General features: G+C 41.9%; 1 protein-coding gene across 2 annotated transcripts; it reads left to right on the forward strand.

The window, feature by feature from the left end:
- The first annotated feature begins 2086 nt into the window (after positions 1-2086).
- On the forward strand, positions 2087-22588 carry PCF11 (PCF11 cleavage and polyadenylation factor subunit). Of its 2 annotated transcripts, none has more exons than XM_082218983.1 (16): positions 2087-2776; positions 7274-7399; positions 9105-9293; positions 9590-9799; positions 11265-12322; positions 12497-12689; positions 12776-13226; positions 13456-15173; positions 16520-16643; positions 17127-17246; positions 18166-18280; positions 18944-19127; positions 20135-20290; positions 20833-20925; positions 21613-21648; positions 22072-22588. In XM_082218983.1, exons 1-16 carry the CDS (start codon positions 2531-2533, stop codon positions 22288-22290), a joined length of 5238 nt encoding a protein of 1745 aa, XP_082075109.1. In that variant the 5' UTR covers positions 2087-2530; the 3' UTR covers positions 22291-22588. The 2 variants fall into 2 exon arrangements, with proteins under 2 accessions (XP_082075109.1, XP_082075110.1); XM_082218984.1 differs by having other exon boundaries at positions 2088-2776; positions 16520-16628.
- The last annotated feature ends 2927 nt before the right edge of the window (positions 22589-25515 follow it).

Raw genomic sequence — 25515 nt, forward strand, 5'->3', positions numbered from 1 at the left:
TGTAGGGATTGTAGGGATTGCATATATATATATGCTACGAAAGCATATATATATATATATATATATATATATATATATATATATATTTTCTACCTCTCCAGTCACATTGTCATGGTTCTTCTCATTAACCACCCTTGTGCACTGAAAGAACTTCCTCCCATCCACCAGCCAGATGTTTGCCCTGCACACATACCAACTGATGTAAAAATTGGGGTTTGGCTTTCACTCCTCAACTCCCTATGGGAGTCCCCTATGTCTATGATCGGTCAGAGAAAATGGATGGAGGCAGGATCCAGTGAAAAGCAAGGTTAGTAATACAACTACCGTAAGGTTAGTACAGTGGTACCTCGGGTTAAGTACTTAATCCGTTCTTAACCTGAAACTGTTCTTAACCTGAAGCACCACTTTAGCTAATAGGGCCTCCCGCTGCTGCTGCACCACCGGAGCACGATTTCTGTTCTCATCCTGAAGCAAAGTTCTTAACCTGAGGTATTATTTCTGGGTTAGCGGAGTCTGTAACCTGAAGCGTCTGTAACCTGAAGTGTATGTAATCCGAGGTACTACTGTATTTAGATACATGTGCATTTATGAATATGTATTATATATTTGAGACCTTAGAATTATTATAACACAACATATAAACAAGATCTTTTACACATTTGGAGGCAGTTCTGGATATGACCCCCTAAAAACAAACAAACAAACAAACAAACAAAGCACACTTTCAATGCCTGAGGGACTTCAGGTGACGCCCTCCACCAAACAGACACATTATAAAAACAAAGGTGACCCAACTGCTGAGGGAGTGAGGAAGAATGATAAAGACGGATTGTAAAAATGGATTGTGAAACTGTTTGCCCAGTAAAAGAAAGCACGATATAAATTATACATTATAAAATAAATTTTATATAAATGGTTAAGGACTTTTTAAAAAAAGCACGATATAAATTATACATTATAAAATAAATTTTATATAAATGGTTAAGGACTTTTTAAAAAAGCACGATATAAATTATACATTATAAAATAAATTTTATATAAATGGTTAAGGACTTTTAAGTGTATGGCATTGAAAAAAGTGGAGCACATCCACCTTTAACCAGACAACAGAAATGACCCTGTTTTCCCCCACACAACTTCAAGATGGGTCCCGTGTGGGTTTTCATCGTGTCTGGGAAAGGTCATTAGTTTGTTTTGGTTGAATTTTAAATAAAGACTGGTGTGCCTAGCTAGACGTATTCCTGGAGGTTTCATCACATGCCATGCCAGAGAGACAAAACCGCTCGTCCTTAGGGGAAAATGAAATGTATTTGTGTATCCAAGGGAGTTATCACATTACCAGGACGTATGAATGTCAACAGTAAGATGGCAGCATTAATCTAATTCAGAAATCAATATTCCGTGGAATAATTTGGACTTTATGGAAAGCCTACTTGGGCCTATTTGAAATTACTTTAATTCACTGGTTTTACATTTTTATTTGTAATGAATTTACATTGGCTATCAGCAAAAGGCATCCAAAATATTAAGCAGCGTTGACAAAACCTCAGCAAATGCCAGTAACGGTCCCTAGTGTGTTGTTTTCTATACAGTAGTGCGGAATGTAGCCTTGTGACTTTTAGGTAGGCCCCAAAGGCCTTCATTCCCATAGCAACAGTTGAGCAACCGAACGGACCAATAGGAAACGAGGTCTCCTGCGCGGCCTTTGACCAAACAAGTTTAAGGGACGCCGAGAGGGAGGGGGAGAGCGAAGCCGCCGACATCCAGGCAGAGAAGAACAAACCATTCCCAACGTCACACTACTACGAGGAGGCGGGGGCTGTTATTCGGAAGGCCCAACCAGACAACAAAAGAGATAAAGAGAGGCGGGACCGTTGCGCCCTCAGCGAATCCACGGCGCGCGTGGAGAGCCGGGCAAATCGCGTCTCGCCTGGACGCCGCTCAATCAAGCGGCGAGCCGAGGGAGGCGGGGCCCAATCAGAAGGGAGAGTCCCTCCTGCTCCAATCAGGATCAGGCTCGGGAGGCAGCGGCGGCCAATGGCGGCTCGGCCAGCGAACAAAAGGCGCTTCCCCGGCGCTTTTGCCCGCCCCCGCCCCCCTCCGGCGCAGTTTTTCGCATGACGCAACGGTTGGAGCCGGAGGAAGAAGGCGTTCGCGAGCCGCGGGAGCCGCCGCCATTTTGTGCGTGCGTTTGTGAGGCGAAGCGGGTGGGCTGAGAGGAAAATAGACGGAGGAAAGCGGTTTGGCGGAGGAGAACGGCGGCGGGCGGCGAAGCTTCCTGCTTGACGAGGACGCGGCGGCGCGGAGGATGAGCCAGAAGAGGCCGGCAAGGGAGTAGCAGCGGGCACCGGCGACGTCGACAGCCGCAGGGGCGGGAGAGAGGCGCTTAGTGTGTGTGTGTGAGGGGGGGAGAAAAAGCAAAGAGAGAGTGAGGGGGTCGGCCTGTGTTCCCCCCTTCCTTTTTCTCTTCTCCGGAGGGGCTCGGCCGTTCCCCCCGCGCGGCCTCTGGCGTGTGGGGGACGAGAGAATAATGTCGGGCGGCGGCGGCTCCAGTAGCAGCAGCTCCAGCAGCAGCTCCAGCGCGGCCTCGGAGGGGCCCGTGGGCGGCGGCGGCGGCAGCAGCAGCGGGGAAGACGCCTGCCGCGACTACCAGTCTTCGCTCGAGGACCTGACCTTCAACAGCAAGCCGCACATCAACATGCTGACCATCCTGGCGGAGGAGAACGTGCAACACGCCAAGGACATCGTCTCGCTGATCGAGGCGCAAGTCGCCAAGGTTTTTATACACTCTACGCCGAATACGCTCTCTCTACCTACCCCCCACCCCCTCTACCTACCTAGCTACTTAACCTACCCGCCCAGGCTCCTGCCATAGCTCTAGGGCCAGATCTCAGCAAAAAACCCGATCCACCCCCCCACCCCGCAAACAAACACACCGCCATATTATTTTTCTAGTCCTCGTGTGTGTGTGTGTGTGTCGTGTGTATGAGAGGAAAGAGTTCAGGGATTTTTTTCCCCTGGGTTTAGTGGCGAGAATGTGAAGGGGAAGGCATACTAGGGATCAGGCCTAGGAAGGAAAAGCAGTGGGGGAAGGGGTGGTTGGGTATGTTGCGGGAGGGGAAGGAAGGCAACGGCCTTTGGCGGTTGGGGGGGGTACAGCCAACCTTAATAGTATTATTTATTATACTTAGAGAAGGAAAGGTCAGAGGAGGGTTTTTTTTTTGTTTTTTGCGGGAGGGTGAGTTTATTTACTCACGCGCATTTTAAGAGCATATGACGATCCCGTGGTGTTTACTTTAGCCCAAGTACCTCCCTCGAAAAGAGGCTGCGGTAAATAAAAAAATCGTCTCGAAATTTTTTACAAATAAAAAAGCTGCTTGCTAGAAAGTCGGAGTGGGGAGGGGAAAACCCACGCTAGTATAGGCTAAAAGCAGGTGAACGTGTCAGTCGTAGCTCTTGGGGGATGGGTTATGGTGGGGAGAGCTCTGGATCTAGTCGGATTGGGGGAGCTGCAAGGAAGTACTTGGGGGTAGCAAGAAGGTGGCTTTGGGATTAGGAGCAGATAGTGGACAGTCTGGGCATTTTGAAATTGTGGCAAGGGGAATCCCTCCCAGCTTTGGGAATAAAGATAGGGCATAGGTTTTGAGGAAGGCAGCATTAGAGAGGTAGGAAAAGATCTAGGTGGAGCTGGATTGAAACAGAAGGAAATATGTTAGCTGAACATAAAGAGGAATATTGATAAATGGGATAGGGATGTGAAAAGACAGTGAAGCATCAGGTACAGCCTTCTTCAGAATATGGGGAAATGAAAGCGTCTGGTAGAGGAAAGTCAGGTGTGTGTTGGGGGGGAGTGCCAGCTGTTTATTGGCAGTAGCAGAGGTTGCAAGGAAATCTGGAAGAGCACAGCAAATTTGAATGTAAGGCCTGATTCCCTTCCCTATCCACCTCCTCAAGCAATTCAGGAAATGTTTGTTGGGTTTCACAAGCATGCATAAACGAGGCATACAACATGGCGGCCTGGCAGTGACTGTGCAGCAATAGCCGTGCTTTGCCCTGCAGTTTGTTCCTCCACAAGTAACATGTTTCAACCTTAGTTCAAGTTAGCTGTACCATAATATTTTGTCATTTTTCGTAATTGTTTAACAGTAATCAGGCTAAATGAGATAAAGCTTTACAGTCAAGGATTCCTTTATATCACATAAGCCCCCTTTATTTTATTCTGTGAAATAGAAGATGTTGGGGTACTCCTGAATTGCTCTGAGTAATAGAGGTATACCAAATTAGAAGGATGCATGTGCCTGTGTGTTTGATCTACTCCTTGTTAGAGCAGCCCATTCATTAAGGCAGGGAAACAAGCGTTCCACCCTGTCTGAAGGAACCGCAGCTGCCTGTACAATCCCAACATGGCGCTGGCGAGGCATATGATACAAAAAGAAAGAGTAGACTCCCAATCCAGTCATTTTCTGATAGAAGTCAGCTGGCTATATGTGGTTTAGGTTTTATAACACCTTTTCCCGGGGGGGGGGGGGGCTTTCAAACCTTATTTTAAATAGCAATAGAGTAACACATCCCTATTCCAGTTAATAATCTCAGTTCTTGCTCATCTTCCTCTCCCTCCCACCTCCCTTGGCTTCTTCTAGGTTACTGGGCTTTTTAATTGCTAATTTAATCAGGGGTTTAAGATGATTTAAAAGTAAAGTAAAATTTAAAGGTCTAATAGGGAAGGCTGTTTAAAATGTAGGTTGGTTAACTACATCATATTCTCCAGACACTTTCCCATACTTATTCTTATGCTTATGTTTTCGGTTTCTCTGTTCATGACTGGAACTACGTAACGCACTATCAATTCCAGTACTGTTATCTTAGAGTGGGGTGAGGGTGGTTACATACCCCTTAAGTGTATTTAAAGATATCTACAACCTGTGCTTCTAATTAGATTTGCCTAGCTGTCATTAGTGGCCAGGATGAAACAAGAGATTTGAGTTCTCTGAAAACCACTTTTGAAGGAAAGTGTTGTCTGGGGACAGTTTCTATTTAGTGTAAACCAGAGTGGTTTTTATTACATTTTTAAATAAATGACTTTGAAATGTGTGACTGGTATTCCTAAAATGTAAATAAAATGTATGAAATATGTATTTGTCTTTTTATTTACCGGGTGTAGTGCAGAATCTGTTTCCAAGTGTTAAATTATTCTACGGCCTGGGTACAATGGAGTTATGAGGAAGGCTCAACCTTTGGTGAAGTCCATCAAAAATACACAGACCCACACATTATCAACACTCATTTATGACATTTGAAGGAGTGCAGCAAGCATTCTGTTGCAAACTCTGGGCATGGTTTCACTGCAGATAGGCTTGAGGTTAATTTACCTTCAGTTTCTTAGTGGTTTGTGTTGCCTTCCTGCCTTCTGCAACTGCTGGATAATCTCTAACTTGGGTTTGTCTCTATTTGAGGGGTGGACCTCCAACATCCCACTGCGCTTTCTTTTAGAGACTAATGGGTAACTGAAGTATGGTTCGCAAAAGTGGCATTCAATTCGTTAAAAGGTGGGGGTTGCTTCCTAATTCCTAAAACCAGATCCTGTTACAGGCTTGCTGCCTTATTTCACTATAGCTTCACATGTTGTTTTCACACCACGTGTGAGCATATGACATACTATACAGATTCAGCAGTTTTGCTGTTCATATTTAAAGATGGAAAATAGAACATAACTTTTGGGAATAAGAACTTTAAAGTCAGCTGTGTTTCCTTGCCAGCTGTCCTTGGAAGTCTGTGGATAACACATAAGGGGTTTAAAAAAAGGATACAGGTGTCCCATGCGCTTTCCCAAGCCCTATTGTAGCGCGTAAAATCAGATCTCTATGTACATAGCCCAGTTTTCATTTCCAAGCTGTTCGGGAGTTAATCCTTACATGCCCTGTATCTGGTGGTCTTGTGTTTCATATGAAGGCATACTTCCCTCCATTATTATTTTGTCACTATATGCAATTTGGTAGAGGCCCCACCTGGTTGAAGACTTACTGGTATAATTCTCCCTTGAAGCAAATTTCAGATGAAATGGTTTGCATATCTTTGTGCATAAAAAAACTCAAAGCCACACATTTTAAGGGTGCAGATAAATCAAGGGTGGTTCAGGTTTTCTCACAATTTAAAAAATAAGTTGCCAGAGTTTTCTGCAAATTTCTTCACAATTTAGTGGGGAAAATACTAGTTTTAAGGACAGTCAAGGACAATATCATTTCGACAATGGAATTTTTACAGTTATTGCAGACCCTGTGAGTTGCCAGATGTTAAACTGCACAGAAATACTAGCTTTTTTTCTTAAGAGTTGTTGGGTGGTAAATGGGAATTAAGTTACCCCTGTTGAAACGGAAGACAGTTAATAAGCAATTATCCTTCCCAACAAGTCTTTATAAATACACGTTGATGCTTTCTGGAAGCTTGCTGCCGTTTCCTGATATGGATGAGACATTAACATTCATTTTGAACAGAACTTGAGAAGGCTTCCATTTTCTTTGGACATGCAGCCACAACGGCACACAGTTTGCGCTGCACGGACCTGGGGCCCGTCTTATGTATGGCGAAAAAATCCAACTTGGCTCCTTGGGCATTGAAGAGTGTCCAGACTTGAAGACTGCCTTCCGTGCCAGTCTTTGGTTCCAGTTATAATCCCGACTATTCAACACCATAGCTTCATTATGGATTTATACTCATCTTTTTTTGGCTCGGGTTGGATGGTTTGAATATAGCTTTGAGAGCATCTGAGTCGAATTGCTTCAACTGGTCAGACTTGGTGACATAGCATTTTTTCTGGATTGCAGCAAAGTAACTATTCCAAATATGGCTCACTCAGACATCGATATTCACCATTGGTCCATGCGCTTGGAATCCCCCCTCTCTATGGGACTTGCAAATCTTTTAAGTTATTCCATGTCCTTCCTTCTAGAGATCCCAGCAGAAGCTAGTGTGTGCTTAAATAGAGTATAGTAAGGTTGGTTTGGATACCCCTAACCATAACACGGGCCAGTTCTTCCTGCCATTGCAGAGGTTGAGTATCCCCTCCTCTTAAAGAAAAACACTCTACCAAATAGAGCTAAACTCTGGGGGGGGGGGCGGTGTTGAGCTTGTTAGCTTACGAAAACAACCTTTTACATAATAATTGTTCCAAAATAAAGATATGGTGGGTTGGGGAATGGTAACTTCTAAATTAAAAGAGAAATCAACATGTTTTTGTTATAACTAAAAGTCTCAAGTTTTCTTCTTATTACTCCAGGCTCCTTGTAATGAGAAACTTCCTGTTATGTACCTTATGGACTCCATTGTCAAGAATGTTGGGAGAGAATATCTTGCTGCGTTTACTAAAAACCTAGTTGCAACATTTGTTAATGTGTTTGAAAAGGTATATATACATATATATGTGCTTTTATAATCGTTTTCAAATTGGTTGCTGTATAAATAAATAACTTGACACTTCAGTCTTGGGTTTTCTTGGGTACTAAGTGCAAAGAATGCAGTAGGACCTTTCATATCTAGACTCTTCACACTCCAGTTATATTAAGAAAACAAGGTTTTTAAAAAGTGTAGCAGTACATAGTTGGAAATGTGTAGAGCATATCCAGAGTGAGAAGGCCTGTATTAGAAAACTGTTTGATCTTTAGCTTTGCCATTTATTATAATGCTGAGCTTTTCATGCATAAGATATTTTAGCCTTGCAGAGAAATCAGTGACCTTGTGTGTGTTTGCATACACTCTTAACACTTCTCGTTTTGATTATACAATAAGTTGTGTTTTCATTCATTTATAGTAGTGTATGCAAACATTAGATACTTACATGGAACCTGCCTGCCAAGAATTCTGAAAGTTTATATTTTGATAATGAGCACCTTTCATTATCTGACTCCCAGCCTTTTCACTTCTGCAGTCTTTTTATGTTTCACTTTAATTTCTGAGCAATTGCTTGTGGCTGGGATTTCTCAAACTGGGTTGGCCAGAGGATTGGGGTGTTTTTTTAAAAAACCACAGAATGCATATTTATATTTTTATGTGAACAGTTTTACATCATTAAAGGAAATAAGAATATGCCACTTGAATTAATTAAGTGTTCCCCAGTGCTGTTTAATAAAGGGTTGGAATTGCTCAAAACAATTGGATTAGTGCTTGCTTCCCTTTATCAAGTTTTGCTTAATCTTAAGTCTCTTAATGATATTAATAAAAATTGAGACAAACCCTTGTGAGCCTGTTTAAGCCATACATACTTTCTGACTGGTATGGAGCTTTAGCTGGAGAAGAATTAATATATTTTGAGACAAGATTGAGCTATTTAACAGCCTAATTTTAGGCGTTTTTGCTCAGTATATCTCAGCTTCAGGATTTGCTTGGGAGTAAGTGCATAAGATTGTAGTATCAATGCAGTAGTCACTGAATTGCCTGTATTGGGTTTATATCTTTACCAGGAATAGTAGATGCAGTATGAAAACATTGGGAAATGAAAATATCTTGGGAATAGCTTGGGAAATGAATATCTGGATGTTGTGATATTGAACTTGTTCTGTGAACTGCCTTGATGGTTGAGTTGGGATAATATAAAATGTAAAAATAAAGAGATACCATGGCGGTGTCTATAACACATGTGGAGGGTTTACTGTTTTCAAATGTATATGGTATTGTGCAAATCACAATATGTTGGACCTGGGGGCAAGTGCATCACGGTACTGGCAGAAGCTGACTTCTATGTCGAGAAAATGCTCCAACGAGGGTCAAGGAACCCTGCTGAATGGCATAGGTTGTGCACAGGGGATTGAAGAAATATGGTGCAGCCCACCTCATTCAGTGTGATTCCCTAACCCCATAGCATTTTAGGGAAATTGGCTGCTGCTAGTTCTGTTATGTGTGCTTATCTCTTGATCCATCCCATTACATGGAGGCCCACAGTCCATCGTTCAGCTGTGTGCACCTGATTTCTGCTAATTTCAGTGGCACTTCAGTACACACAAATGAGCAGGAGTACAGCTTTAGAACACAGTATCTGGTCTTGAGTTGTAGAAAGAAGCATAACAAATGTTTTATTAATGTAACAAGCCATAGAATTGTTCTGTTCTTCTTAGGTGGATGAAAACACTAGGAAAAGTTTATTTAAATTGCGTTCCACGTGGGATGAAATTTTCCCTTTGAAGAAACTCTATGCCCTTGATGTCCGGGTGAATTCAGTAGACCCTGCTTGGCCAATTAAACCGCTACCCCCTAATGTGAATACTTCTAGCATCCATGTGAATCCTAAGTTTTTAAATAAATCGGTAAGTTTCGACAACTAAATGCTGCTTTAAACTATGTTTATATGAGTTTGTGTTCAGGCCTCTGAATTTCGCATGCTTTGAGGTGACAAGGACTGGTAGTTATGGTAGGATTGTACTTTCAAAACATAAATGAGGTGAAAGCATTAAACTATGTTAAAAGTCTGACATTGCTTATGCGTTCTAGTTTAAATGTACAATAATGAAGAATTTTAAAATGAACATTTTTAGCTTCGAGTTAACTGCTGGTTGCTTTGCCCCACAAATAAGAACCGTGTTCTTTACCATTTTCTTGGTAGCCTGAGGAACCACCTGCACCTAGCCCTGCAGTCTGTCCTCCTCCTGTGTCCTGTTCTCCTGTGTCCTCTACTCCAGTTGTTCCTGAAATACAAAAGAATTTGACTCAAGAGCAGCTAATAAGACAACAGCTACTAGCAAAACAAAAACAGTTGTTAGAACTTCAACAGAAAAAATTAGAACTGGAACTAGAGCAGACTAAAGCACAGCTGGTGAGTAGGATAGAAATGACTGCTGTAGCATGTCGGCAAGCAAAGCAAAACATGATCAGTGTTTGTCACTAGCCCATTTCAGTTGTCTTTATTTGGTGGAGCCTTTGTAAGACTATTAAATTTCTTCATTTGATTGATCTGTGGGGCAAGCCGCAATACAGATGGTAACCTTGCTTTCATACGCTCAACAAGTTAATAAAAATAGGAATAGGTTTTTCTACCATGTTTTGAGGTTATCATTAATTTGGACACATGGTTTAGCGCCCTCCACAAAATTCACATCAGTCCCAGCCAGCATAGCCAATGGCAAGGGAGGCTGAGAATTGTAGTGTAGCAACACCTTCATAGAATCATAAGGGGTGGAAGGTACCCAAGGGTCATCTAGTCCAACCCCCTTTGATTCAGGAATCTCAGTTAAAGCATCCATGACAGATGGCAATTCAACCTTGAGGGCACAATGTTTACTACCTCTAGTGTCATGGTAAAACCTATATGTTACACTTGGTCCGTGAATCACACTTCTGTGTATAGCAAATTCCACACCCCTGGCTGTTGTTTAGTAGAACCCAGGGCTTGAGATTGGGACCATCACATTGTGAGTTTTCTTCCATGCAAGTGAAAAGCATTGACATCAAATACATGACCAAGGGAGAGGTTTGATACCCCACAGGTATTTATTACCGTAGCAAGTGTCACGTATAGACTAGCTCACAAATAACCACAAAGGGTTTTCTTCCGGAATCAATTTGTGTGTGGTGTCATATTTTGTGATGTGTTAATCTTTCATGGTTTGCTTGCGGTGTAAACCAGCCCTCCAGATGTTGTTGGACTCCAAGTCTCATCAGCCAGCATGGCCAATGCTCAGGAATGGTAGGAGTTGTAGTCTCAATATCTGGAGGGCCACATGTTCCCTGCCATCCCTGTTTTGAAGACAGGATTGCAGAGCATGTTCTAATGTCGTCAAGAGGTTTCTATACTATGTTTATGTCGGCTACAGAAATACCGTTTATGCCCTTTAAGTATAATTTATCAAAAAACTAAAATGGTTAAAAAAGTATATTGGAAATACTGCATAATTTCCCATCATCTATAAGGCAATAAACGTTTATTGACATACCTTGTAATTATTGACCTTCAGTGAAGGAACCTAAAATTCCCTTACAATCTGAGATAGGAAATGATTAGTATATTCTTTGACACATTCACAGACATCATGAGTATTCCAAGAAAATTCTAAAATAGAGAGGCTTATCCAAAAAGCTAGTAACTTATATGCCTTGTATTGCAAGTTCTCTTTTCTAATATGTAGGTGCATTCTTATATATAATTAGAACTCAAGAATTAGTCCATACTTTCAAACCTATCCTTGAATTTTTATGCTGTACAGTAGGTAAGAGAAACACTTAAGGTTTTTTAAGTGCTAGTGTTGTAAATACTTGCTTCTTTTTATTACCTTTTGTTTCAGGCGGTTTCTCTTAGTGGTCAGCAAAGTGGATCCAGCTTGAGTCAAGCATCTGTGAAGCCACATGTTCCACAACCATCTCACATGCCAGTTAAAGCTCCTCATCAAGTTTGTCTGCCACCTGAAAAAAGCCGTCTCTCTCCACTCCATGATGTCAAAACGGCCAACAGAGATCCTCGTCTTAATAGAACAAGTCAACATTCTTCCCATTCTAAAGATCAAAGTCATAGGAAAGATTTTACAGTTAGTCCAGTCAATCAGGCTGATCCAAAGGTCAGCAAAACACTACAGGCTGAAAAACAAAGTACATCAAAGCAAGAAAGACAAAAACAGAATGAGAAATCTCAAAAGAAAGAGTTTGATCAATTTGATTCAAAATTGAAGTCTCCATCTCCCTTGCAGAACAAGCTGCTTCATGCTAAAGATACTAGAAACCAAGAAAGTGAGAACATCAGGGTATCTGAAATAAGCAAGAGAGATCCAAGATTGAAAAAACATCTTCTAGAGAAACCAGATGGTAAAGATGATGATCTGAAAGAAAAGAGGAGATGCATGGAGAGAAAAGACAAAGAAGAGCATAGACCAGTCAGTGGTAGAACCAAAATAATTAATGGCATTGTCCAAAAGCAAGATCCCAATATTGAAGAGTCAGAGAAACAGGTTGGAAAGCTAGGAAGGTCGGGTACCAGGAAAAGGTCACGTTCCCCTAGATCTCGGTCACCATCTTCCCATTCTCCAAAACGAAGAGACAGGAGGTCACCCAAAAGACGGCTCAGAAGTCTCTCTCCTGGACCTAAAACTGCAAAGTCTCGTGTGTCGGGACCAAAGCAATCCCACGCAGAGGACTTTGGGCAGGGAATACGGGAAGAAAGGAGCTCTAACAAAAGGAAGCAGGAAGTGAGAGATTCAAGGAGGCCGAAGAAAACTCATGAAGACCGACCGCAGGAAGGAATGAACTTGCATTCTTCAAAAGCAAACTCGGAACCTAAGGAGAATGTGGAGAACTGGTCAAGTTCCAAGTCAAATAAAAGGTGGAAATCTGGTTGGCAAGAAAATAAAAAGTAAGTTGGCATTTATGAGGCAAATTTAATTTGCCATTGTAGGTATAGATCTGAAGTTACTGCCAAAGAATAACCGTGTTGGTATGATGCTAAAGCAAAAGTGAAATAGTTGTTTTTATCACACTATGTTGGGAGATTGTGTCAAGTTAACATTCTTGCTTCTGTGGATTTCAGCCCCCAGCCGACTGAAGAACACCAAGGACTTTCTAAATCACCTCATCAGAGGCACAGGGACACCTGGGCAACCAGTAGTAAAGGAGTTACATCACCTCGCACACCAAAGCAGCAACATAGATTAAGTGTGGATGCGAATTTGCAGATTCCGAAAGAACTGGACTTGGCGAACAAGAGAGAGTTACTTAAGAAGGTAACATGTATTAACTTTTTATAGATTCACATATTCTTTCCTAACAGCCTTCCAAATTTAACTCTTTAACGTTTTCTCTTGCACAGGCTAATGAACAACTGTCATCTGGAGAAATAACGCAAGATGAGTTTCTTGTTCTGTGCCATCAGATTCGCCAAATTATCCAGTATCAGGAAGGAAAACACAGGTGCAATGTGTGGGATAGTCCCACAGGTGAAAAGGGAATTTCGAAAAAGAAGCCCCTGTTGTCTGATGCGGATTTAATATATCATGAGCATAAAGCTAAGCTAAAAAGAACGCAAGTTCAGCATTCATTTCAGAGACTCAACATGATGGATCCTGAAGATATTTTACTCGAGAGACACTTGAATGAGACATTTCATTCTGGAATGGATTGTGAACAAACAAAAAGCAAATCGGGGAGTCAATTCAGTGAAAGATCAAGGCGGCATTCCCCTGTTGGTAGTAACAGGCCATATTCTGAAAATTCACCTCATGACAGCCGGAGAAGACACGATGAGTCCAACTCCTCCAAAGGTACAAGGAGCTTCAGGGAAAATACCTCCATTATCTGTATTATAGTTAGGGAAAATCAAGAGACTGTAAATATTTTCTTGGTTATCAGTAGAAGTGCAGCAAAAATATACTGGAGTTTTCAGGTTTGATAATTTTGGGGAAATACTTCTCACTGTGCTGTAGATTTGCTTTGTATACTACGCTTTCTATACTTCAGGCAGTAACAGTGCTGTTTTGTTTTGTTTTAAAGGTATTCGAGATGAGCGGAGGTCTCCGTTCAATGAACATTATAAGAGAACAAGATACGAAGAACCAGAGAAACAATTTACTGAGAATACAGGATCACGATTTGGGGTTTCGGATGGAAAGCAAAGATTTAGTTCACTGATGGAGGAAAGATCTCATTTTGAGGGCTCCCCTAGACATCCTGGAACAAGGGCAGGTGGAGATGGACAAGGAACTCACTTTGAAGGGCTGGCTAATGCAAGTGCTAGAATTGAAGGACCACAGCCACAGACTAATTTAAGGTTTGAGGGGTCCCTAGGCCAGCCAACATCTCAGTTTGACGGGCCCCCAGGACAATCTGGAGGAAAAAGTTCTCTGTTTGATGGACCAGCACAGATGGGTGGTGGTCCCTTGAGGTTTGAAGGGCCCTCAGGGCAAGTTGGTGCAGGGACTGCTATACGGTTTGAGAATCCTATGGGACAGCCAGGGGGAGCATTGAGATTTGAGGGGCCCGCAGGTCAGTCAATGAGTGGTATAAGATTTGAAGGGAACCATGGTCAGCCCTCAGGTGGGATAAGGTTTGAAGGACCTCATGGTCAGCCATCTGCTGGGATTAGGTTTGAGGGACCACATGGTCAGTCATCTGGGATCAGGTTCGAGGGACCACATGATCAGCCTTCAGGTACTATGAGGTTTGATGGCCAGCCTTCTGGTGGAATGAGGTTTGAAGGTCCACATGGCCAACCTTCAAGTGGGATAAGGTTTGAAGGGCCTCATGACCGTCCTGTGGGGCCTCATGGTCCCCCAGGAGGTGGAATGAGGTTTGAAGGCCCCCATGGCCAACCTATGGGGCCTCATGGTCAGCCAGCGGCTGGCATGCGATTTGAAGGACCTCATATGCAGCCAATGGGACCTCTTGGCCAGCCAGGAGGCAATTTGCGCTTTGAAGGTCCACATGGACAGCCTATGGGGCCACATGGGCAGCCAGCAAGATTTGAAGGTCCTCATGGACAGCCTATGGGGCCACATGGGCAGCCTTTAGGGCCACATGGTCAACCAGGTGTTGGTCCTAGATTTGAGGGGCCTCATGGTCAGTCTGGGATTGGTCCCAGGTTTGAGGGGCCTTCAGGCCAGGCTGGAGGTGGACTTAGGTTTGAAGGACCTATTAACCAAACGGGGCCAAGGTTTGATGGCTGTCATTCAAGATTTGATGGTCAACCTGGTCAGCCATCACTTATGCAAAGACTGGATGGATTACATGTGCAACCTGGTCCAAGGTTTGAAATGGGCCCTGCTCAGCAGACACAACCTCGGTTTGATGGTCCTCCGGGTCAGCAGATACCCCCAAGATTTGATGCACCAATACCTCAACGGTTTGAAGATCCTAAACACCAGCAGGCAACGCGATTTGATATTCCTCTTGGTCATCAAGGTCAAAGGATGGAAAATGTAGCTAATCATCCTGCCTCAAGACTCGAAACACCACCTTATGGACAAGCTGGCCCTTACAATGAACCTCCCAATCAGCCACCCTATAATGCGCCATCACAAGGAATGCAATTCCAGAGAACTGAGCAAATATTTGATAACCCGCAAGGACCAAACTTCAATGGGCCACCTGGTTCTGGAGCACAGAACTTTCCTAACACTATTAACAGGGCACCGGGACCTTACTATGATGACAAGAATCTTCAGTATGGAAATTTCAGTGGTATGACGGGAAATGTTCAGCAGCCTCAGCAGGTAAGGGGCTTTCAAGACTTAAATTGATCATATACTTGTTCATATATAATATGCTTGTTCTTTTCTGCATGTTCAGTAACAGGAGAGTGTTTCATGTATATGTGTGTGTAGATATAGATATTTGTTCATGGCAGGTAGGGCTAAGTTAGGGATGCCATATTTTAGAAGGTGAAAATGTGGACTCAAAAGTTGGGTTTTTTTGCGGGGGGGGGAGTTGAGTTTTTGGTTTTTTGGCTGAAGTTATTGAGAGAGTGTGTGTGTGTTTAAGGGGGGAAATCAAATAATGATAGTCAAATTAGTTATTATTACATGTATATCTTACGTTTCCTCTAAGGAGCTAGGGGTGGCATAATCCCCCTTGCCATTTTATCCGCACAAGCAACTCTTGCCTGACACTTAGGCTCAGCTTAACTTAAGTCACCCAGTGATCTTCATAGCAGACTGGGAATTTGAATCATGGTCTCCCATGCCCTAGTCCAGGGGTCTGCAACCTTTAAGACAAAAAGAGCCACTTGGACCCGTTTTCGAAGAAAAAAAACAACTGGGAGCCGCAAAACCATTGCAACATTTAAAACAAATATATCTCCGGAGCCGCGATCTGACAGTGGGTGGGAAGGTGACGTCGGGACGGTGCGTGACTAACGCACGCACTGCCCCCATGCGACGTCACAGCCAGTACAGCGCCCGCCACAGTGGGGAGTGTCGGGGCGCACAATGCGCCTCCTCCCCTCGCTAGTATCCGCCCCGGAGCCGCGGCAAAGGTGTAAAAGAGCCACATGCGGCTCCGGAGCCGCGGGTTGCAGACCCCTGCCCTAGTCCAACACTGTTAAGCACCAGCGTGCTTGTATAGCTCTTGGAATTTGAGGTACTTCTTGGAAGCACAACGAAAGCCAATATTTTGCTAACATATTTAACAATATGTATATAATAACATATACAATATATGTATATAATAGAATATACCACTTAATAGAAAAACCTGTTAAATGGTTTACATAAAATAGTACAAAGTTTTAATTAAAAATACAGATCAAATCAAACTTTAAGAATAAGTAGATGTACTAAAATTTACCAAATAAAGATAAAATGAGCAGTTTTGAAAGAAATACGTAATATTAATATAGATGGAGCACTTTGTCCCAGAAAGTGGGTTGATTTAATCTGGTTTTAGTATTAATGCTTAAAGTTTTATTTTTATACTGTTCACTTCATTGATATTTTACTTCTGTAAAATAGAGTCGTGCTGTGTTCTAACTAAATGCAAAACCAAACACCATTCATTGATTTGGAATTTAACAGTGAAATAGCTGAATATTCTGACTAAAACAGCATTTGCCTCTTGGCAGGTTCCTGTTATGTCGGTAGCATCTACTCAACCTGTACCTTACAATCCAGGGCAGCCTCTCTTAGCAGCTCATGCACAAAATCCTGGAAGCTTTGTCCAAAATCAACCAGGTCAGTATTTAAAGGGTGAGTTGTTGTTTTTTGTCCTTTTACTAAAATGTTTATCAGCTGCCAACGAGGCAGCTGTGGAGAACCTTTGACATTCCAGATGTTCCTGAGCTACAGCTCTCATCATTCCTGACCATTGGCCATGCTTGCCGGGGCTAATGAATGCTGTAGTCCACCAATATCTGGAGAGCCAAATAAAGGAGATTTTGCATCAATCCTGAACAAACCTCAGATTTGCCAGGGCTACTTCCCTATTTACTATAACCCCAAAGTTACTCAACTGGAGCCATGTCAAAATAATGGTTGGAGTTGAGGAGGGGGAACCAGGTGCAGAACAGTTGCCACTTGGTTAGGGAATGTTATCTACTGTATCTCATGAGCTATATCCTGAAATAAAAGATAAGGAAAGGGAACGTAAAATGTTTTGGACTGTGAACCGTATGATCCTGTTTAGGTCTTAGAGCTATTTGAAAGTAGTGTCATTTTTTGCCCCATTTTTAGGGAACGCTCCGCTTTCCTATCCTGATAATCATCTTGGACAACTTGATGTAAATGAATTATTCTCAAAACTACTTTCTACAGGGATTCTCAAAGTTTTACAGACTGATTCAACTTCAGCTCGTAAGTATAACTTTCACCTTTTTGTTCTGTGAGGAATAGTTAAATTTTTAAGGCTGTTATGACAGAAGCTGGTATGTATGATACTACATATGTTTTGTCTAAGCATCTTGCAACAGTTAATGGGTTTAATAGCAGCTGCTGTTCAAAATCAGCAGTATTGACCTCCTCCTTTGCTACTCAGAACTGTCTAGATTGAGAAATAGATCCAGTGTATCCTGTTTTAAAGGCATATAATTGGGAATAGCTTTTGTGTTTTGCTTTTTAAAGTCAAGATACAAAGTTGGAGGAATTGAAAGAAGTTTGCCATGTGTGTTACTAATAAAAATAATAATTTATTTGTACCCCACACATCTGACTGGGTTGTCCCAGCCACTCTGGGCAGCGTCCAGGATATATAAATACATAGTAAAACATTAAACCTTGAAAAGCTTCCCTGCCTTCAGATGTTTCCTAAATTTTATATAATTACTCATCTCCTTAACATCTGATGGGAAGGCATTCCACAGGGTGGGCGCCACTACTGAGAAGGCTGTCTTCCTGATTCCCTGTAGCTTCACTTCTTGCAGTGTGGGAACTGCCAGAAGGCCGTCAGAGCTGGATCTCAGTGTCCGGGCTGAGTGATGGGGGTGGAGACTCTGAACCTTGCTATAATACAGGGATGGAGAACCTCTGACTTGCGGGTCTGGTTAGGCCTGCCAGACCATTTCATCCCGGCCCCCCTGCTTGGCACCTGAAGTCAGTTGATAGTTGTTTTCTGTGGAGCACTTTGCACTTCCCCGTCCCCTGTTAACAACACAGTAATCACTAGGGACAGAGAAGTACTGTCGTGTTTTAGACCTGCCTGCTCTAATTTGACAACGATGCAGTTTTGAAAGCACACGCTTTGGCCCAGTACTGACAACGTACCTCATTTGTTTAGAAGTCAGTGAAGTTTCTGCCCAGCCAGCTCCAGAGGAGGAAGAGGAGGATCAAGACCAGACTGAGGATCAAGATGTCCCAGACCTAACTAACTTCGTTATAGAAGAACTAAAGCAGTAAGTATATTTGTTGGGGCGGGTGGGTAACACAGAATGTACCTAGGCATGTGATGTTGACTTAAGTAAGCCATTTAACAGTTTTAGATCAAACTGTTGATCTAACTTGAATTTAACTGTGAAAGTCAAATAATTGCTGTTTTAAGGATAGTGAGAGTGCTATATTTATGTGTGTGATAAGTATTAAATATCACTTTGGTACATCAAGCATATTAAGTAAAGAATTCAGAATTAACCCCTGATAGTATATTGGGATTTATAGGTCTCTGATCTAGATAAAAAGGTTTCATGGTTTATTGTGGGCCTTTTTAAAGTTGTGTGACAGCGTCTTGATTCCCAATGCAGTTCCATATACTGAAAGTGCTGGCTGGCTTCTTCCTGGCACATTTATTCTCTCATTCATGGGCGTGCATAACCTGCCTTGTTTTCATGAGCCTCCCTGCCCCAGCTAAATGAACAAGACCTCTAATTCTTGGATGGGAAAGGTGTCCCCAGTTTTTTCTTAACTTAGGTGGCAGAGTTCTAGTCCTGCCCTAGAGCCTGTTTCTTAGCATGCAAGTTACTGATTGGTGCTTGTTAAATTAGAAATTATTTTAGCATGACTTTTTCTCCCTGAACTAATTGCCATAATCTGCTGCTAACTAGTTCCTGACTTGTTTTCAGGCGATATGATAGCATTATAAACCGGCTCTATACTGGCATTCAATGTTACTCTTGTGGAATGAGGTTCACCACTTCACAGACAGATGTATATGCAGACCATTTGGATTGGCACTATCGTCAGAACCGCACGGAAAAGGATGTCAGCCGGAAAGTCACTCACAGAAGATGGTACTATAGCTTAACGGTAAGTGACGGCTCAGTCTGTTTCACCTCAGGGTACAGAATTAATGTTAAATTAATTGCCTGCCCTGTTCCAAAGGATTCAGGTGCATAACAGTAAAACAAACTACCAAGATTATATGCACTTAAAACAGCATGAGCCTTCAAACACCATCTTAAATTCCCTCTCTGCTTCTGAAAGCTCAGCTTTCTGGAGGCACCGAGTTCCATTTGGGCAGTGCCTCTGCCTCGAAATGTCACCAGATCCCTCACAAATTGTAGTTTCGATCCTTTTTATAAACCTTCCCCTCTTAGATCCTTGAGGGCACCTACTTCCTGTTTTATAGTAGTTGGCTGCCTGTGTTCTGCCTCTGTAGCTTCCTGCTTGGCTTCACACACTTTTCTCCCTATATTGGCTAGTGTGGGAGCAGTGTCACAAGTTTGCCCTCTGGTGGTCAGATGCCACAGTGTCTGCTTCTTAAAGTCTCGTGTTTGCAGATGAGTTTTCAGTAACCTCTTTGCACTTGCAGGGATTAAATATTAAAACAAAACAAAAAATGAAAATCTGAGATTCCTGTGACTAAGGAAATAGTCATACAGAGATAAATATTCTTCCCTTGCATGCCTGAATTAATTGTGCACAGGTGTTGTACTACTGGTAGACTTTGGCTTAAACAAACGTGAGTGGGTGGATTCTGACATCTGTGCTGCACGTGAGATTTATGAAAAGCTTGTCACCGATGTGTTACTAGGTGAATTGTGCACGCCCTTCAAGTTTAGCATATTGCTCAAGAAGCTCTAATGGATTGAGGATTTTTAAAATGGTGATGGATTAGTGGTTTTTTGTTTTCTTACAAGAGTAAGGATTTGGAAGACTGTGCCCTATATGCTGTGATCCGGATCCTAAGAACCAGAACCAGAGAGGATAATTAAAGATTTGTGCAGAACTGTATTGTGGAAAGTTGGGTGAGCAGAGTAAAAGATAGAACTCGTAGGATCTTAAATTGGCTTTGTCAATATTTTTTTCTTTAGGACTGGATAGAGTTCGAAGAAATAGCTGATTTAGAGGAACGTGCAAAGAGCCAGTTCTTTGAGAAGGTGCATGAAGAAGTTGTGTTGAAAACACAAGAAGCTGCTAAGGAGAAGGAGTTTCAAAGTGTCCCTGCTGGCCCGGCTGGAGCAGATGAGGTAAGCTGCCCTCGGTAAACTTGCTTCTTGAGACTGGCTTGACTCTGTAGAAATCCTTACTTCTGTTCCTAACTATATTTCCAACATTCTGCCTTAGATAAAGATATGAAGTGTGCAAGTGTATATTATTTTTAAAAATCTACTGCGGAAGATAACTCTTTCTTTGTAGATGCAGGTTTATGGTAAGAAGGATGAGTTGACAGCAAAGCTCTATAAGCTAAATGTGAATTCACCCAGACTTCCTGATCCCCACCCCCAGTTCTTGAGAATCCCTTTTAAAACATTCCTATTTATTCCTCTTAAGGAATTTGGTTGTAGCAGTAATTTCAAAAGCATGGCCACTATGAGTTGATACCACTTCATACATTTAAAGAGCAGAATTTCGCAGTCTTAATATATTGATAATAGCAGGACCCAGAATTGTTGCAATTATACTGTACCTACCTTTTACTTGTCATAACTTCTCTGATGAACTGAGAGTAAAAGGACAAGTGTGCTGTTTATGTAAATACTGCTCTTTTAACTGCTTTCCTACATTTCAGAGCTGTGAAATCTGCCAGGAGCAATTTGAGCAATACTGGGATGAGGAAGAGGAGGAGTGGCACCTAAAAAATGCCATTCGAGTAGACGAGAAGGTAATGTTGAATATATATTTGGTGGCAGCACCGAGGAAAAACAATGACTTTGACTACCAGGTTTGGCTAAATAATCTTTCGTTTTGTGACCTAATGAATTTATGACAGCGTAAGCTTTTGTGCATCCGATTAAATGGACTAGTCCACTAAGCTTATGCCACAATAAATTTGTTAGTCTTTCATGTGCCCAAGACACACTCTTGCTTTTGCTGCAACAAACTAACATAGCTGCCCCTCTAGAAATGGTTAAATGACTGCACTTTTAAAGCAAGCTGTGCCAAACACAGTAAAATACAGTGGTACCTCAGGTTACAAACTTAATTCATTCTGGAAATCCGTTCTTAACTCTAGGCGTGCATTCCCTACATAGGCCTCTTGCGGCCTGGAAGCGGATTGCATTTGTATCCTGGGGCAAAGTTCGCAACCTGGAACACCTGCTTCCAGGTTTGTGGAGTTCATAACCCGAAGCGTTTGTAAGAAGGACTGTTCATAACTCGAGGTACCACTGTATTAGCAAATGGAGGCCGAAGACTTCAGTTTGTGCAGAAGAACTATAGAGTTTTGTGTACAGTGAATTTAGTGAAATTTGTGATTGTATGAAAAAGAAAGTTGTATTTGCTTTGCAGTGTATTCTTCTATGCCTTTTAAAGTATGTAGATATTAAGATTGATTGTCTTCTCTCTCCAGATATACCATCCGTCATGCTACGAAGATTATCAAAATGTAAGTGCATTATTTTCTGTCGGTTTATGTATCAGATCTGCTAAATGTGTTGGTTAGGTTAGTCTATAGATTGAAAATAATAGAATGTTGTGTTTTAAATGTGCTGTTAAGCACATTCATTCATGTAAAGAGGAGGATATTCAGACAGGCATCATTATTTCCAAAGTGTGGCAAATAATAAACCAGCTCTTCAAAATAATATTACTTAAAAATAACAATAACAATGAATCTGGGTTTGATGGCTTTAGGTTGCTTTTTAAAAACTTGGCCTTATTGCTTGAGTTAGATGTATCATCGCAAAAAGCATGCCTATTGTGGAAGCAACATTTTACACCTGCCACTTTCAAATCACATTTTAAAAGTTACCATTGAAATGTTTTGGTAGTGCAAATTAACGTATATGGCGTTAATTTTTACTTACAGACCTCGTCATTTGATTCAACGCCATCTCCTAGCAAGACACCTGTAGAGAACCCGCTAAATATTATGTTGAATATTGTTAAGCAAGAGGTACAGGACTCCTGTAACAGTCCCAAGGTAAAAGAAGAGCCTGAGGATACGCCTGCTGATGATTGTATGGAGGGGAGCTCACCCACATTGGCCGAAATTAAAACAGAGCCTGAAAAGGTTGAGTCAGTTTAAACTAATTTTTTTCTATTCCAGGGAAGAGCTGCTGTGTTCTAGCTGACTCTAGAAGGCGAATAATTTTTATATGAATAAAGTGTTCACTTGGGGCAGGGCCCCAGCTGCTTATTTGGTTAATAAATACATTTTTGTATTTGAATTTCTTATTGCCTGCACAGTGTCAGGTGTCTATTGTGTGGAAGTTCTGTAGAAAGCATACAAAATTTAACAGGAATAGACTGTATATGTAAGGAAAATTGTATGATTTTTTCATTTGTGGAAATGTAAATTATAAATAAAAGATATTTTTGCTATCTATGGAGTGTAATGTTTATGCACACCATCCAATAATAATAAAAGTATTTCGGTTTCGAACGTGTTTTAGATGGAATCGAACTTAAGCTTCATTGTAAGCCTTGTGCTTAATTAAATTGACTTTTCAGTGGAAAATGGAGATGTGTTTTCTTCTTTTTTTTTCTTGGTGTTGGAAGAAAGTTTGTTAAGGAGAAAACTGCTGTTCCAGAGGATGTTCCTGCAAACGTTGGATTGCTTTTCTTAACCTACATTCACATCCATATGTTTAAAATGAAAGCTTAGGAAGGATACATAACAAAATAACGTTCTTGACTTTGGACACGTGCCAAGATTTCACAGCAAAACCCAGGGTCAGCTTGGGAGCAAAAAACAGATTCAAATTTTCCTAATTTTTTTAAGTCATCAAATATACAAGTGCGTAGTACAAACCAAACCAATTTTCTTTGGATTTTACAGAGGGGAAAAAAATTAATGTACGATTGCTCGGTTGCAACATGGTTAACATTTTTTGTTGGTTTATAACTTGGGTCTAGATAGTAAAGAATTGCCATGAGATGTTAATATTTATTTCGTGTAATAAATTAGAATGAAGCATATACTGGTGTGAATCTCTTTATTTCATGGGTTGTTTTGGGAAAGATTGTAAACATGTGCCTATAACGACGCACTGAATGTGAACAGGTGTGTGCCAAATTCACTGGATGTATTTTAAACTCCACTGTTTTGAACATAGAAATGCTTCCAGGTTTTAAAGCCTCAAGGCCAACAACATGATGTAAAAGCTCCTGGAAGTCAGGAACTCCTGTCTCTTTTTATTTTAATGAAACAAAAACTTGGAAGTAGCCTAGGGGACACAGGGAAGAATTTGATTGGTACATTGTTGCTGAAGGAAAGAGGGATGTACAGTTTCAGCCACATAACTTGCTTTTTACTTTGCAAGATCTTAGCTTTGAATTGTCCCAGTGACTGAAGAAATTAAATTCCCACTGCTTTATGCAAATAGTTCAGTTCTGTGTTGTCAGAGTTTAAAACCCCCAGGAATGGGCAAAGCTAGTCAGTGCTTTGTGAAAGCACCTTTGAATGCAGCTGTTTCAGATAGACCCTAAATCAGGGGTCAGCAACCTTTTTCAGCCGTGGGCCGGTCCACCGTCCCTCAGACCATGTGGTGAGCTGGACTATATTTTTTTTGGAGGGGGGACTGACGAATTCCTATGCCCCACAAATACCCCAGAGATGCGTTTTAAATAAAAGCACACATGCTACTCATGTAAAAACACCAGGCAGGCCCCACAAATAACCCAGAGATGCATTTTAAATAAACGGACACATTCTACTCATGTAAAAAAACACTGATTCCTGGACTGTCCACGGGCTGGGTTTAGAAGGCGATTGGGCCGCATCTGGCCCATGGGGCTTAGGTTGCCTACCCCTACACTAAATCTTGCAGTGCTCTAGACTGGTTAAATTCAATTCACTAAGGAGATGTACTGGAATAATCTAGCAGTTTAGATCTTTAAACATTTCTGGCACCACTGCATATAAAAATGGCAATGGGGTGGCCAACATGCTAACAAAGACATGCTCTCTCCACACACAGCTGTACTGTCAACCTTCAGAGGGAAAATTTGGAAGCGAGCTAAAACACATCGCACAAGGATCGGAGGAAATCTCAACAGGGACCCACTGAAATCAGATTAAATCTTATCTAAGATCCCCACGAGTTCTTGCTGACCCACTTCGCCAAGGATGAACGATAATGGCTTTTGTTTTTTTCTTCTCAAGCCAAGCCACAATTCTGCAATGTAAACAGCTGAATCCTGTTTCCTGAACACGCTTTGCTCAGAAGCTTCAGTTGTAAAAGCTAAAATTGGTTCCTGGTTTATTTACATATAAAAGTGTTTTCATGCTGCTATATGGTGAAAACATCAGGGTGGTATATAAAAATAAAATTACAGATAATCATTAAGCTGACTGGTTAATCAAAAACAGCTAAACTGCAAAGTCCTGTTGCGTCTTCAAGGGGCGCCTTAAAGTTAAAAGCAAAGGATGCCAGCTGAACCTCTGCTGGAAGTGTTCCAACGGCATGGACCAGCAACACTAAGTGCCTGACTTCCGGCTGAGGCGAGTAGGGCCTCTGTAAGACCACTAACAGCGCTTCTCTTAAAGTTTCTTGGACCCAAGTCACTTTATATTCTTAACACACATGGGGAAGAAGCTGGCTCAGCAGAGCATGAGATTCTTAATCTTGGGGTGGTGAGTTCGAGTCCTACCCTGGGCAAAAGATTCCTGCACTGTAGGGGGTTGGACTAATGACCTTCCAAATCTACAATTCTATGATGCTACAAGCAGGGTTCTGCCATTGGCCAAGGGCAACTGGCAACCATCTGTTGTTGCCCCTCTCAGGTTTAAGTTTTCGCCAAGTCTATACCCATGTGTGTTGGAGGTGACCATCGCAACAATAAGGACTAGGACTAGAACCTATTTATTTTAAAAGGCTGGACTTGTTTGGGATGCCAACTACAGAGCTCAACACCCAAGAAGGTCTTAGAGGTGACTTAAGAGAAGCATTGGACTTAAGAGAAGCTCCCCAAACTGTACCAGTAGAGTTAGCCTTCTAAGTCTCCCATCAACTGACATCAAAAAGGACACAGTCCTGTGGGGTGTAGTAGTTAAAAGAGTGTTGGTCTTGGACTGGCAAGACCTGGGTTCAAATCCCCACTCAGCCATGAACCCTAGGCAGAGCACTCACTCTCACAGGTTTGTTTTGAAAATCAAATGTGGGGGGGGGAGAGAAAGGTGGGGGTGTGAATAAATAAAATGGGGTGTTATTTGCAGTACTAACAGTGTTTTCAATCTCAGAGTTGGGAATGAAGTAATGAAAATAAGCAGAAAAAGACAATATGGGGGGGGGGGGAATCATATAAACAA

Source organism: Podarcis vaucheri, assembly GCF_965113315.1.
Source record: "Podarcis vaucheri genome assembly, chromosome: 4".
Lineage (NCBI taxonomy): Eukaryota > Metazoa > Chordata > Lepidosauria > Squamata > Lacertidae > Podarcis > Podarcis vaucheri.

What these genes read in the sequence shown, in the direction of transcription:
- PCF11 (XM_082218983.1), top strand. Translation starts at nt 2,531, where the DNA reads ATGTCGGGCGGCGGCGGCTCCAGTAGCAGCAGCTCCAGCAGCAGCTCC. An exon ending in GATGGTACTATAGCTTAACG is followed by an intron (nt 19,128 to 20,134) that starts GTAAGTGACGGC and finishes TTTTTTCTTTAG; the next exon opens with GACTGGATAGAGTTCGAAGA. An exon ending in GCTACGAAGATTATCAAAAT is followed by an intron (nt 21,649 to 22,071) that starts GTAAGTGCATTA and finishes TTTTACTTACAG; the next exon opens with ACCTCGTCATTTGATTCAAC.